General features: G+C 47.0%; 2 protein-coding genes across 2 annotated transcripts in view; one reads left to right on the top strand and one right to left on the bottom strand.

Moving 5' to 3' along the window:
- Positions 1-1020: 1020 nt before the first annotated feature.
- On the bottom strand, positions 1021-7397 carry LOC125449667 (small ribosomal subunit protein eS27). The gene is made up of 4 exons (XM_048525523.1): positions 7283-7397; positions 3476-3584; positions 2760-2870; positions 1021-1314 (listed from the first exon to the last, which is right to left on the bottom strand). The coding sequence occupies exons 1-4, from the start codon at positions 7286-7288 to the stop codon at positions 1286-1288; spliced, it is 255 nt and encodes an 84-aa protein (XP_048381480.1). The 5' UTR covers positions 7289-7397; the 3' UTR covers positions 1021-1285.
- LOC125449666 (ras-related protein Rab-13-like) overlaps positions 6928-12913 on the top strand; it is a 49542-nt gene continuing 43556 nt past the window's right edge. Inside the window, exon 1 of the mRNA XM_048525521.2 lies at positions 6928-7103. The gene's annotated coding sequence lies outside the window, so the exon portion shown is untranslated. The remainder of the gene's footprint in view (positions 7104-12913) is intronic.

The raw sequence follows: 12913 nt of genomic DNA, 5'->3' as shown, positions 1-12913 counted from the left end.
TATTTGTTTCACAGCTCCCTTCCTTCTCCCCCATTTCTGAAGAAGGGGTCTTGACCCAAAACGTTGACTTCCCTGCTCGTCTGATGCTGCCGGGTCTGCTGTGTTCCTCCAGCTCCAGCGTTGTCTGACTGACTCTAGCACCTGCAGTTCTTGCTATCTTTAACTGATTTCTCTCCCCAGAGGCTGCCAGACCTGTTGAGCTTTTCCAGCAATTTGTTTTTGTTTTTGATTTACAAGATCCGCAGTTCTTTCGGTTTTTCTTACAGATCAGCTGTCTGATTACACTGCTTCCTAAAGATACCACTGTCCTCCTGTTTCTCCCCACAGTCTTCCAAGGCGTAAGCATATGGGACATTAATCGCTTCCTTTTCCCCAGGTGTAGTCCCTTTGCTTGTTTTTGATTCCATTCTGGCAGTTCCCATTCAGCCAACTAACAGCACAATGACACGGAGGGTTTGATGTCAAAGTCTGCGTTGCTGATCTCAAACAGGCTAGAATTCAGATTATTTTGGCTGCTGTCCGAGTCTCAGCATTTGGAAGCAGCTTCACCTTAGCTGGGAACGTTTAAACAAAAAAAAATTTACAATCTACAGCAGAAGAGCAAGTCTCAGCTCATCATCTGAACCAGAAGAAAACCGACTCCTCCCAACAGGACAGTACACCCTCAGAACTGGCACCGAAGAGCCCCAGTCGCAATCTTGCAATGAAGTTGCCGGAGTGGAATTCGAAAAACCAAACCAGGAAGCCAGGAGCCACCAGATTCAAGCCGTTGAACACGAACATTTGACAGAGGCAGTGAGTTGGGGGGGGGGGCTCAAACACAACCTCTGAAGAAGGGTCACTGGATTTGAAACATCAGCTCTGCTTTCTCTCTGCATATACTGGGTTTCTCCGGCAATTTTGTCACATTCTCCTCGGCCTGGCATCAAAACAAGGCACAGGCACACCTATCATCAACTGTATAAACTCGCAAACAAGCCATGCGTTTTCTTTTTTAAAACAGAAGGAAAAATACCCAAAGATGTTACAACATTTTATTTGACAATTCTAACAAATAACTCAATACCAGAAGGTCCAAAAAAGTTTACATAAACCAGATGGGTAAGGCTACAGGACAGTGATGACACCTCCCCTCCGCCATCAGCCTCCCCCCCCACCCCACCAAGATACATTTCCTTCCTCCTGCCAACCAGATCTCAGGGAAGTGAATCAATATCCCTCTGCCAGTTTCCCGATGCCCAGCGGTGCAGGTAATCTCACCCATCCTGAGATGCCGACTTCCATTTTAGTGCTGCTTTCTTCTGAAGGAACAGCCTGTAGAGATAGAGAGCAGAAAGACTAGAAGATGGATGTGCTGCCTTGGAGAACGGTCAAAATGAACTTCTCACACAGCATTAATTTGAAAGACTGTCAGTACTTACACTCCCCATGAGCCTCCTGCTACCTTTGCGGATCAAAGATTGGCACAACCCACTCTCAATTACTCTCCTGGGAGCAGGTCTCACATCTGCCCCAGTCTCTGGGTGAAGGAGCTTCCACCAAGTTCTCCATTGAGAATCTTGGTGGTGGGAAAGAAGTAGATGTAGGTGATGGTGTAGACACGAGGGCTCCTGTGCTTCACAAATAGGGGTGAGCAGCACAGAAGCCAAGAACCTGTAATAAATCAGTGGTTGGGCCTCAGCTGCGTATCTCTGTGGACATCCCACTTTCAGAAGGGTGGTGTAGCAGCTTTGGAGACAGCAGGCAGAGAAGGAAGGTCGGTGTAGGCCGAAGGGACTGTTTCCACACTGTAGGGATTCTATGATGACAATCCTTGTAAATCTTTTTTGAACCAATATCTTTCCTATAGCAGGGAGAGCAGGATTCAATGCAATACTCCAGTAGTAACCAATCTTGAAAAGGAGTATTATGAGGATACAGGGAAAGGATGGGAGAGTGGGAATGGGACTGGGACAGTTACCCTTGTAGAGTGTCAGGAAAGTGCAACACAGCTGTTCTGATGACCTGTACCCTCAAGCTTTGACTCCTACACACTTTTTAAACACAGCATTGAGGCTCTGGTACAACCCAGCATCTACACGGTTATAGACAACTGCATGGTTTTAATTTAAGTAAGTTTTGTCACCCCCACTAAGATCACCTGTCTGAGCTGTTCCAAGTCAGGGCTGCCACAAGCCTGCCCCAACTTCATCTCACACCAAATAACTTCAGATCCCTACTTGTGAAGGAGGAAATTAATTTTTCATCAATGCTACAGTTTCTGCATCAACCTCCAGACTTAACCCATACTGCCTTAAAGTTGCTATTTTTCCTGAACATATTATCTTAGCATTTTAGTCATTTCTGGACTGTATTATGAATTCAATTTAATCAACAGCTGAAACCAGTCCTAGTGCAGCACAGCAACTGACCCAACGTTTTCTTTCTCATCCCATTGTTACAGCTCCTTCCCACATGCTTCTCTCTTTTGTTTCTTTCCGAATTCAAATTTTTTTGGAAAAACAGTGGAGGCAGTAGAGGAGTGCTCTCCCAGTTCCTAAGCAGGAATTATATGCTCCCTCACATTTCCAGCAATCAACCTTCCGCTGCAAGATAGGGAACAGCATTAGGGAATATCGCTAGGTGACAACGGAGAGGGAATTAGGTGCCACGTCTGTCCCCTGCCCAGTTTCAGGTCTCATTCAGTCACGTTACCGAGGGCTTTCTGGGTGCACACTGGAGGAGGAGATAGCAATAGGCACCAGGCAGCCTGCACTCACCTTCTGTTAGCCTGGCCTTTCCACCAGTAGGCTGGCAAAGCACAGTGGAGCACCCAACACACAACACGACAGTCTGTGCATGGCTGAACACTGTAGTGATCTTGTAGCAACCTAAGAAATAACAAGCAGGAACAAACCTTTCAAAAACATAGCAAATGAGTATCTGAAAACTATTTACATCAAATATGCATAGAAGTAAAATTTACATGCACGCATGACGACAATATTAGGTATGGAGAGGGATGTTGTCTCCGTTTTAGGCACTTACAAGAACAAACCAGGCACAGACACGGAATGGGGTTTGATACAGAGTAAAACTCCGTTCTACACTGGGATAACCAAACACTCCCAGAAGAGCCGCAGTTCCAGCGGCAATGCAATGGACATTTTGAATGTTTGCCACATTCTAGCGAGGAACTGACCAGAGGTCAGCAATGTTGATTTGTGACCGTTGTCAGAATGCAGGCAGAACAGGACCAGCCTGGTCCCAGTAAACTGCAGAGCCACTGAGGTTCCACATGGACTGGCTGGTATACCGATACCTGGGCCTCTACAAGCAAATGTCAGTCCTGTGCGCAGACTCCAGCAACAGGAAAAGGGAAAAACACTGGTGCCAAGTGTTCCGTTTGGCCAGTGATGAAACACCAAGGAGCTGGTAACATGCCTTACAGGGTCGACAGCCACCCCAACACATGGATCAGGGAGTGAATACACACCAGGACATTTGACATCCATGAAGTAAGAGTTAGGGCTTTGCACCAAACGTTTCTTCTTGTGTTTCCTCTTCTCCTCCTCGGGAGACGGATGTAGCAAATCTTTTGCCAGCTGCGGACAAGAAGAATGAGTAAGAGAAAACGCTTCCAGACCTCCAGTCCCAAACCCCGTCCCACCCAGCCACCCGAGACATTCAGGTAACAGCAGCAGCACTTGCAAGTAAATAAAACACAACATCGCACAGCAGCAGGGTGGGAATTCATTTCGATTGCAGGCCCTGCCCACCCAGAAACACAGCCACACAGGCCAACTCAGCACTCTCACAAACAAACATGCCAACTGCTCACCCATCCACACCTCCAACAGGAATGGAGGACAGCCACCCGGAGTAACACAGTCATCTCTACCCACAGCAAAATGCCTCAAATACCCCTGTTCCTTCAGGCAATTAATCATGCTGTGGGACAGAGGGATTGAGGAGCATAGGGTCAGATTCAAAAGTGGGGGGTACAGGATCCAAGCAGTCACCCTCATGTGCCAAAAGCCCAGAAGAATGAACGAATTTGGATCTCCAGCATTTTGAGCTGAAATTATCCACTTGCCAGGGTTGTGTTAGATCCCTTCCTGTACAGTCAGTGCCTCCTCCAATACCAGGCCATTAACTGGGCATCATGAAAGTTGCTTTTAAGAGGGGAGACTAGCAGAATTCAGATGGTACCTTTCGAGTGTCAGGGCTCAGATAGAGAGACGCCCATTCCTCAACACAATAAAAACAAAGCTTTTGAATAATCCTGACCAGACAAAATAGCATTAACATCACACATTTAACAGGCTAGGAACATCCCAGGCAATGACTGCTTTACTCCGGAATTTGTGCAATCACTGGCTGAGGCTGGACAATGTCAGCATCGGAAAACTGCACACTGCAAATCCACTTGAGCAACTGACTGACAATAAACACCCTAGCTCGCAGATTCTCAAGGGGGGAGGAACTGATAGCATCACATGGCCATTAATTGAGAAGCCTCAGGCTAAGGAGATACCAAAATGTAGAGCTGGATAAACACAGCAGGCCAAGGAGCAGGAAGGCTGACGTTTCGGGCCCAGACCCTTCTTCAGAAACCTTTCTGAAGAAGGGTCTAGGGCCAAAACATCAGCCTTCCTGCTGCTCTGATGCTGCTTAACCTGCTGTGTTCATCCAGCTCTACACTTTGTTACCTCGGATTCTCCACCATCTGCAGTTCCTACTGCCTCGAGTTAATGATCTGGATACAGGATCATATACCATCCATGACATGCTGTGGAATTTAAAATCAATGAATAAAATCCGGAGCCTAAAATCACTCTCAATGAACATGACGACCACCCTCAATTGTCATAAAAATGTCTGGCGTTAAGGGTCGGAAATCTGCTGCTACTACTCAGTCAGACACGACAGATGACTCCAGATGCATGCGATGCCTCTGCTCTGAAATGGCTGAGACAATTTAAGGGGCAGTTGAGGACAGGCAACAGATTTCTGACTTGCCAGTGATGTGCACATCCCTTTTTTTTAAAAATGCACACAGGACAGCAAGTTGATAACAAAACACCCCCAGTTTGCAAAAGTCCTTCTGCACATGGGGCAGAGGGCTAATATTGATGGCCCCCAGTGTCCAATACCTTGTGCAATGGGCAGCATGAGGTTACAAAGCACACCAGCTTTTGTGCAAAGCCTTTGAGCATGTGGGTCAGGAGGTTGTTCTGAGCAAGGGTCGCCAGACCCAAAACGTTAACTGTTTTCTGCTTCACAGATACTACCAGACCTCCTGAACTTTTCCAGCAACTTTGTTTTTGCTGTTATTGAGGTAGTTATTAAATGACCCGTCTTACAGAAGCCCCAAGCAGGAGGCTGTTAATAGGCACCCTGGATTGCAAATCCCACAGACAAGAGGACTGACAGGTCATTAATAGCTACCCTAGCATAATATGCCCATATGCAAGTGGGTTCAGAGGCTGTGAATAAAAGCCCTCAATACATGGAAGGCATGAGCATTTGGGGCCAGGACACTGTTAATAACTACCCTAGTATGCAAAGCTTATAGGCAAGTGGGCTAGAAGATGGCCACCCAAGAGGACAGGGTTGTTAAGAAAGCATATGGTGTTTTGGCTTTCATTAACAGGGGGATTGAGTTTAAGAGTCATGAGATCTTGTTGCAGCTCTATAAAACTTTGGTTAGACCGCACTTGGAATACTGCGTCCAGTTCTGGGCGCCCTATTATAGGAAAGATGTGGATGCTTTGGAGAGGGTTCAGAGGAGGTTTACCAGGATGCTGCCTGGACTGGAGGGCTTATCTTATGAAGAGAGGTTGACTGAGCTCGGTCTCTTTTCATTGGAGAAAAGGAGGAGGAGAGGGGGACCTAACTGAGGTATACAAGATAATGAGAGGCATAGATAGAGTTGATAGCCAGAGACTATTTCTCAGGGCAGAAATGGCTAGCACGAGGGGTCATAGTTTTAAGCTGGTTGGTGGAAAGTATCGAGGGGATGTCAGAGGCAGGTTCTTTACGCAGAGAGTTGTGAGAGCATGGAATGAGTTGCCAGCAGCAGTTGTGGAAGCAAGGTCATTGGGGTCATTTAAGAGACTGCTGGACATGTATATGGTCACAGAAATTTGAGGCTGCATACATGAGGATCAATGGTCGGCACAACATTGTGGGCTGAAGGGCCTGTTCTGTGCTGTACTGTTCTATGTAAGACCATGGGGGGAAAAGAGCGAAGGGCCTGATTCCACACTGTAGAGATTCTATGAAGTGTACGAAGCTTGCAAAGCCCTTATGCAAAATATCTCAATGCGTGGAATGGGGAAGCCCAAATGCAAATGGTGCTGACGTTAAAATAAGCGCTCCAACTTGGATGGCGAGACAGAAGAATTCACTTGTTACAGAGGCACTAGGAACTGCCGATGCTGGAGAATCTGAGATAACAAGGTGTAGAGCTGGATGGACACAGCAGGGCCAAGCAGCAAAGCTGAAGAAGGGTCTAGACCCAAAACCTCAGCCTTCCTGCTCCTCCGATGCTGCTTGGACTGCTGTGTTCATCAGGCTCCACACCTTGTCATCTCAGAAGAATCCATTTGCCATGCAATGCTCCCGATGGCTGGCACAGCCTCCATCCTGTCCCCCACCCCAAAAAAAACACCCTCAGCTGCACCCTGCTCCCCCATCTATCCATCCCAACTTTGGAAACCCCTTCAGGCGCCGAAGACCCCTTGCAGCAGTGTCCCTTTAAATCTGGGTCAGCAGCCCCCAACGTTGCCCCGGGTGACGGGATTGACGTCAAGGGGTGCTCCAGGTTTGATTGACAAGCAACAGTCCGTCTCGCGCCCCCTCCACCGCCGCGCAACATGTCCGGACTCGCCCGACGTTGCCCCGGGTGACGGGGGGGTGGGTTCCAGATTTGATTGACAGGCGGTAGCCCCTGGCGTCCCCGCCGCCTCAGGACAACTCCGGGTTCGCGCGGCGTTGCCCCCGGCGACGAACAGGAGGGAGTCGCAGACCCTCGCGCGCCCGGCTTCCAGGGCAACGGCGGCCGCGCGCACGACGGTTAGCACGACAAGAAGAAGCCGCCGCCATCTTTGCCTAGAAGGGTGAGCGATTCTTCTCCTTTCCCCGACAATAAACGCATTTTCAAAGTAAGTCCTCTCGCACCCTCCCTTCCGCATCGACTAGCCCTCCCCTTTGACTTCTCGCTTATCGCTTTTTCATCCTCCCCAAAACCTCCGGCCCACTCGATGCCGCGATTTCTTTTTCCTCCCCCGACACTCACAGGCATGTTGAGCGTGGAAGCGCCGGCGTGGAAAAGGAAGGAGGCCGGCCCGGGGACCCGGATATAACGGGGTTCCCGCCCCTCGGGTGGGCGCAGGGGCCGGAAGCGGGCTGCGTCACGGCCTAGGTCACCTGCTCCGCCCTCTTGCGATCCCGGCCGCCATCTTGGTACGGTCTAGTGAGGTCAATGACCTCCTACGTTTTATAGAGTCATTCAACATGGACATTGACTTGAGGTTTGAAAGGAAAGTGTAGAGGGAGCTTTACTCTGTCTAACCCCGCGCTGTCCCTGTCCTGGGAGTGTTTGAGGCGTCAGTGTGGAGAGAGCATTACTGTAATAGAATACATTGAGTCATTGAGCACAGAAACAGACCCATTGGCCCCAACTTGTCCATGCTCACCAGATTTCCTCAACTGAACTAGCCCCATTTGCTTGTATTTGGCCCATATACCTGTAAACATTTCCTATTCATGTGTTTGTCCAAATGTGTTTTAAATATTGTAACTGTACCTGGATGTTCCACTTCCTGTGGTAGTTCATTCCATTAATGTAAAAAAAGTTGCCCCTCAGGCTCCATTTACTTCTTTTCTCCTCTCACCTTCAAGTACACCCTCTAGTTTTGAACTCCCCCACCATAGGCAAAAAGCTTTGCTATGTACCTTATCTATGTCTTTTGTGGAATTTATAAATCTCTATAAGATCATCCTCCCCTGCTCGTGAAAGGTCCCAGCCTATCCAGCGTCTCCTTATAACTCCATTCCTGGTGTGCAGGGAGCTTTACACCATATTTAACCCTGTGCTATCCCTGTCCTGGGAGTGTTTACTTCCAGTTTAAAAGAGCAGAGAGATCTTTCAGTTTAAAAGAAGATAATCTGTATCCATCTCCATACCCTCCCTGTCCTGGGAATGTTTGGGTACATGTCCATAAGACCATAAGACACAGGAGTGAAAGTAAGGCCATTCGGCCCATCGAGTGAACTCTGCCATTTAATCATGGCTGATGGGCATTTCAACTCCACAGCTTAAAAGAATAGGGGTTCTCCAGAACTTTTGTTTATGTTTGAGAGTCAAGTTCATCACTGTGGGGGTCTGGAGTCACACATAGACCCATTTGAATAAGGATGGCAGATTTCCTTTCTTCAAAGACAAAGGTGAACCCGATGGGTGTTTACAACAAGTGACAGTGGTTTATGGAACACGTGGGACTCCCACAGCTTGTGGGTACCATGGGTCTTAGGCTGGGTTTTCACTCTGCAACGCTTGATAAGTGCCATTTGATACTTTGATTTTCATTTACTGTCGGAGCCAGTTATTTCATTTCAAAATAGGAGAAGTTGCAAGGCTGGAGACTGTTCAATCCTATCACTCCCCTGCTAGCACACAAGCCCATTCCCAACCTGCAAACTTACTTAAGATGAACCACTCAACAAATTAATTAGGTAATGGCCTAGTGGTATTACTGCTAGACTGTTAATGTAATGTTCTGGGGCCTGGGTTTGAATCCTGCCATGGCAGATGATGGAATTTGACTTGAAAATAATAATCTTGAAATAAGAGTCTAATGATGACTGTAAATGCATTGTTGATTGTTGGATCGCTAATGTTCTTTAGGGAAGGAAACTGCCATCCTTATCTGGTCTGGCCTACAAGTGACTCCAGACCTCCAGTGATGGAGTTAACTTTTAACTGCCCCCTGGTTAATAAGGAGTGGGCAACAAATGCTGGCCTAGCATTTAAAAATGTATGATGTTCTCATCCCATGAATTAATAAAAAAAGTTGAAAGAATGCTAAAACATATGCCTTCGATAGTCTCTTAGGATTGAACTATTCCACATTCCTGGAACCCCACAGCCCAGGAGGAAACCATGCAGTCTTCCATTCCTGTATCAGCTCTTTAATGCAGGCAATTCATTCCAGATCACTGCATGAAAATAAATCATTCAACATCTCTGGGAGATAGCAAGAACTGCAGTTGCTGGAGTCAGAATCTAACACAGTGTGGATCTGGAAGAACACAGCAAGTCCCGCAGCATCAGAGAAGCAGGAGTTCTGACTTTCTGAAGACGGGTCCCAACCCAAAACATCAACTTTCCTACTCCTCTGATGCTGCCTGACCTGCTGTGTTCCTCCATCTCCACGCTGTGTTAGGCTTGTCATCTCTAGTTCCTTTGCTAATTATGTGTCCCCTGCTAATTAATCCAAGGCTAAATTTGAGGCCAAAGCTGTTCTGGTAGAAGGTCACCTAATTGAAATGTTAACTGTGTTTCTCTTCCCTCAGATACTGCTAGACCCGCTGAATGATTCTAGCAATTTCCGTCGTATTTGCAAATTTTAGTACCTTCAGGAAACAGACAGAATGCAAGAATACGTGGCTACATCTTGTATTCTTAATGCTTCAATTCTTTGACTTAATTTATAGCACGTCTGCACCCCTCCACCACCACCCCTCTGTTTCCTGAAGGTATGAGATGTCTCTTGAATTGCCCATATAACAAAAGTGTGGGTTCTGAGGCCCAATTGCTTTCTGACAGCGAGAAACAACTTTTCCAAGTTTCCTGTCTGAAGGTCATTTCAACCCAAGGAACCATGAACAAGTACAGAAGTTGCTGGAAAAGCTCGGCAGGTCTGGCAACACCTGTGAAGAAAAGATCCGAGTTAACGTTTCGGGTCCGAGGACCCTTCCTCATGGCAGATCCTGAATATCCATACCCCAACCAAAAGGAGAATTGAGCTCCCATCGATCTGTACATCCTTTGCAGTGATCTGCCTGTTGCACTGGTGAACAAAGCTGTATTTCGTTACATGTGACAATAAATCAATAAATCACCAAACTGTTCCACACTGACTGGTCTCCCCCAGCAAGGAGTATTGCCAGGAAGGATTAGAGGCATTGAATCAGTAACTAGGGAATACAGTTCAGACGTCTGTTGGAAAGTGCACATGTAAGTGTGTGTCAGACCTCTGCAAGACGACACTATTTGTCTATGGCAAAGATGCTATATACCAGTTACAGGAAGGATATTATTAAGCTAGAGAGGGTTCAGAAGAGATTTGACAGGATGTAAAGCTTGAGTTATAAAGAAAGGCTGGGACTTTTTCCACTGGAATGTAGCAGTTTGAGAGGTGACCTTGTAGAGGTTTATAAAATCACAAGGGGTAGAGATGGGGTTTGGCAGATGGGGGCACAGCTACAACATTTTAAAGCCATTTGGATAAGTACATGAATAGGAAAGGTTTTGAGGGATCTCGGCCAGGAGCAGGCAGGTGGGACTAGTTTAGTTTGGGATTATGTTCAGCATGGACTGGTTGGATCAAAGGTTCTGTTTCCATGCTGTATGACTGTATGTCCTTGAGAGTGTATGATGTATTAGTTTTTAATTTCAATTCAATATTTCTTCTTTTAGCCTCCCTTACAACACAAATGAATTTGTTGGTTGATTTTTATTATTGTTACATAATCTACATTTAACTTTATTCAAGACTACAATGAATTCTTTTGGATGCAAGTTACATTGAATTTTATTACATCGTGTGTACTGAACCCACAACCTTCGAGCACAAGCTTGGGGTACTTGATTAGCTAGTCAGTTGAGAATACTGAGAAATGCAGGGTCACAGGAAAAATATAGGAGTAGTGGGCTTGGATGGGACGATCTTCAGAGGGTCAGTATGGACTCAGTGGGCCAAATGGCCTGCTTCCACACTGCAGAGATTCCATGACACGTGAATACCACTGCCCCCCCCAACCCCAAGCACAAAGATGAGAATTTTAAAATCAACATTCCACTTGATGAGGAGCCATGGTAGATGAGTGATCATAGGGAGTGATAGGGAAACAAGACTTGCCACAGGTTAACCCAAAACGGGGCTATTGATGGGTGGTGTTGCAGAGGTGCAAAAGCTTCCATCATTGGGAGGGTTTGAGCTATTAAGAGGAGGTAAACAGGCTGGGGCTATTTTCCCTGGTGTTTGGAGGCTGAGGGAAGACCTTATAGAGATTTATAAAATCATGAGTGCATGGATAGGTGGAATAGCATTATGGAGCGATCCAGATCGTCTCAAAATATTTTAAGAAGGTAGTCTAGACTCTCGTTTTTTTCTTGTTTTAAAGGTAGACGTGAAGTGCTGTGTTCCAGATGTAATGCGGCTGGTCAAACTACTCCACATTAGGCAAAATTATCAATACACTATCATTAAAATACAACCAAAGAAAGAGGAATTTAGAATAACTTAACTCTGTTGGAAAACTCAACTGAATAATAGATACAGTAACTATTACTAATTACTGCTCCAATATCGTAAACAAATCCCATATAACAAATTCCTTGGCGAAGAAGGAAAAACTAGACATAGATTCTCACATCCAGTTCTCCAATCCAGCGGGAAGAGAAAATTCAGAGAATGTAGCAGCCAGGAGACATTCATGGAAGCTTCCAACTCTTTTGAGATCCCAAAGGTTTCTGCTTAAACCTAAACCTAAAATCTAAAAAACCTGAAAGCCTGGTCTGAGAGAGCTGGCCCTACCCAGGCTGCTTCCATTGTTCCAATTTAAAAACAATCCCCAAAGCCTCACAAGTTGTTTAAATTTCTTAGAGGCAGCTCATTACCTCTGCCTTACAACCTCACTTCAACAATAAAGGACAAAGTATAGTCTTGAAACTGACGGCGGAGTCACAATACCACCCCATCAACCTCCGGATCCGACGCATCATCCTCCAACACTTCCGCCATCTGCAATCTGACCCCACCACCAAAGACATTTTTCCCTCCCCACCCTTATCTGCTTTCCGGAGGGACCACTCTCTCTGGGACTCCCTTGTCCGCTCTACACTCCCCTCCACCCCCACCACACCCAGTACTTTTCCCTGCAACCGCAGGAAGTGCTGCACCTGCCCCTACACCTCCCCCCTCACCCCCATCCCAGGCCCCAAGAAGACTTTCCACATCAAGCAGATGTTCACCTGCACATCTGCTAATGTGGTATTCTGTATCCACTGTTCCCATTGTGGCCTCCTCTACATCGGGGAAACCAAGCGGAGGCTTGGGGACGGCTTTGCAGAACACCTACGCTCGGTTCGCACTAAACAACTGCACCTCCCAGTCGCGAACCATTTCAACTCCCCCTCCCATTCCTCAGACGACATGTCCATCATGGGCCTCCTGCAGTGCCACAATGATGCCACCCGAAGGTTGCAGGAACAGCAACTCATATTCCGCTTGGGAACCCTGCAGCCCAATGATATCAATGTGGACTTCACAAGCTTCAAAATCTCCCCTCCCCCCACTGCATGCCAAAACCAGCCCAGCTCGTCCCCGCCTGCCTAACCATTCCTCCCACCTCAAATCCCACCCTCATCTCCTACCTACTAACCTCATCCTACCCCCTTGACCTGTCCATCCTCCCTGGACTGACCTATCCCCTCCCTAACTCCCCACATACATTCACCTTAATGGCTCTAACCCCACCTCTTTGACCTGTCTGTCTTCACTCACCCTATGTTCTCCTTTATCCATCTTCTATCTGCCTCCCACTGTTTCCCTATTTATTTCAGAATCCCCTTTCCCTCCCAGTTTCTGAACAAGGGTCCCGACCCGAAACGTCAAGCTTTCCTGCTCCTCTGATGCTGCTT

The sequence above is a fragment of the Stegostoma tigrinum genome, chromosome 47 (genome assembly GCF_030684315.1).
Source record: "Stegostoma tigrinum isolate sSteTig4 chromosome 47, sSteTig4.hap1, whole genome shotgun sequence".
Classification (NCBI taxonomy): Eukaryota; Metazoa; Chordata; class Chondrichthyes; order Orectolobiformes; family Stegostomatidae; genus Stegostoma; species Stegostoma tigrinum.
The sequence above is the reverse complement of the archived record's forward strand: the minus strand, read 5'-3'. Positions and strand labels throughout refer to the sequence as shown.

Bases quoted from the DNA above. Each gene is read 5' to 3' on its own strand.
- LOC125449667 (XM_048525523.1), bottom strand. The intron at 2,871-3,475 runs GTGTGTATTCAC...GTTATTTCTTAG, and splicing joins CATGGATGTCAAATGTCCTG to GTTGCTACAAGATCACTACA. The intron at 1,315-2,759 runs GTGAGTGCAGGC...CTATCTCTACAG, and splicing joins AAAGGCCAGGCTAACAGAAG to GCTGTTCCTTCAGAAGAAAG.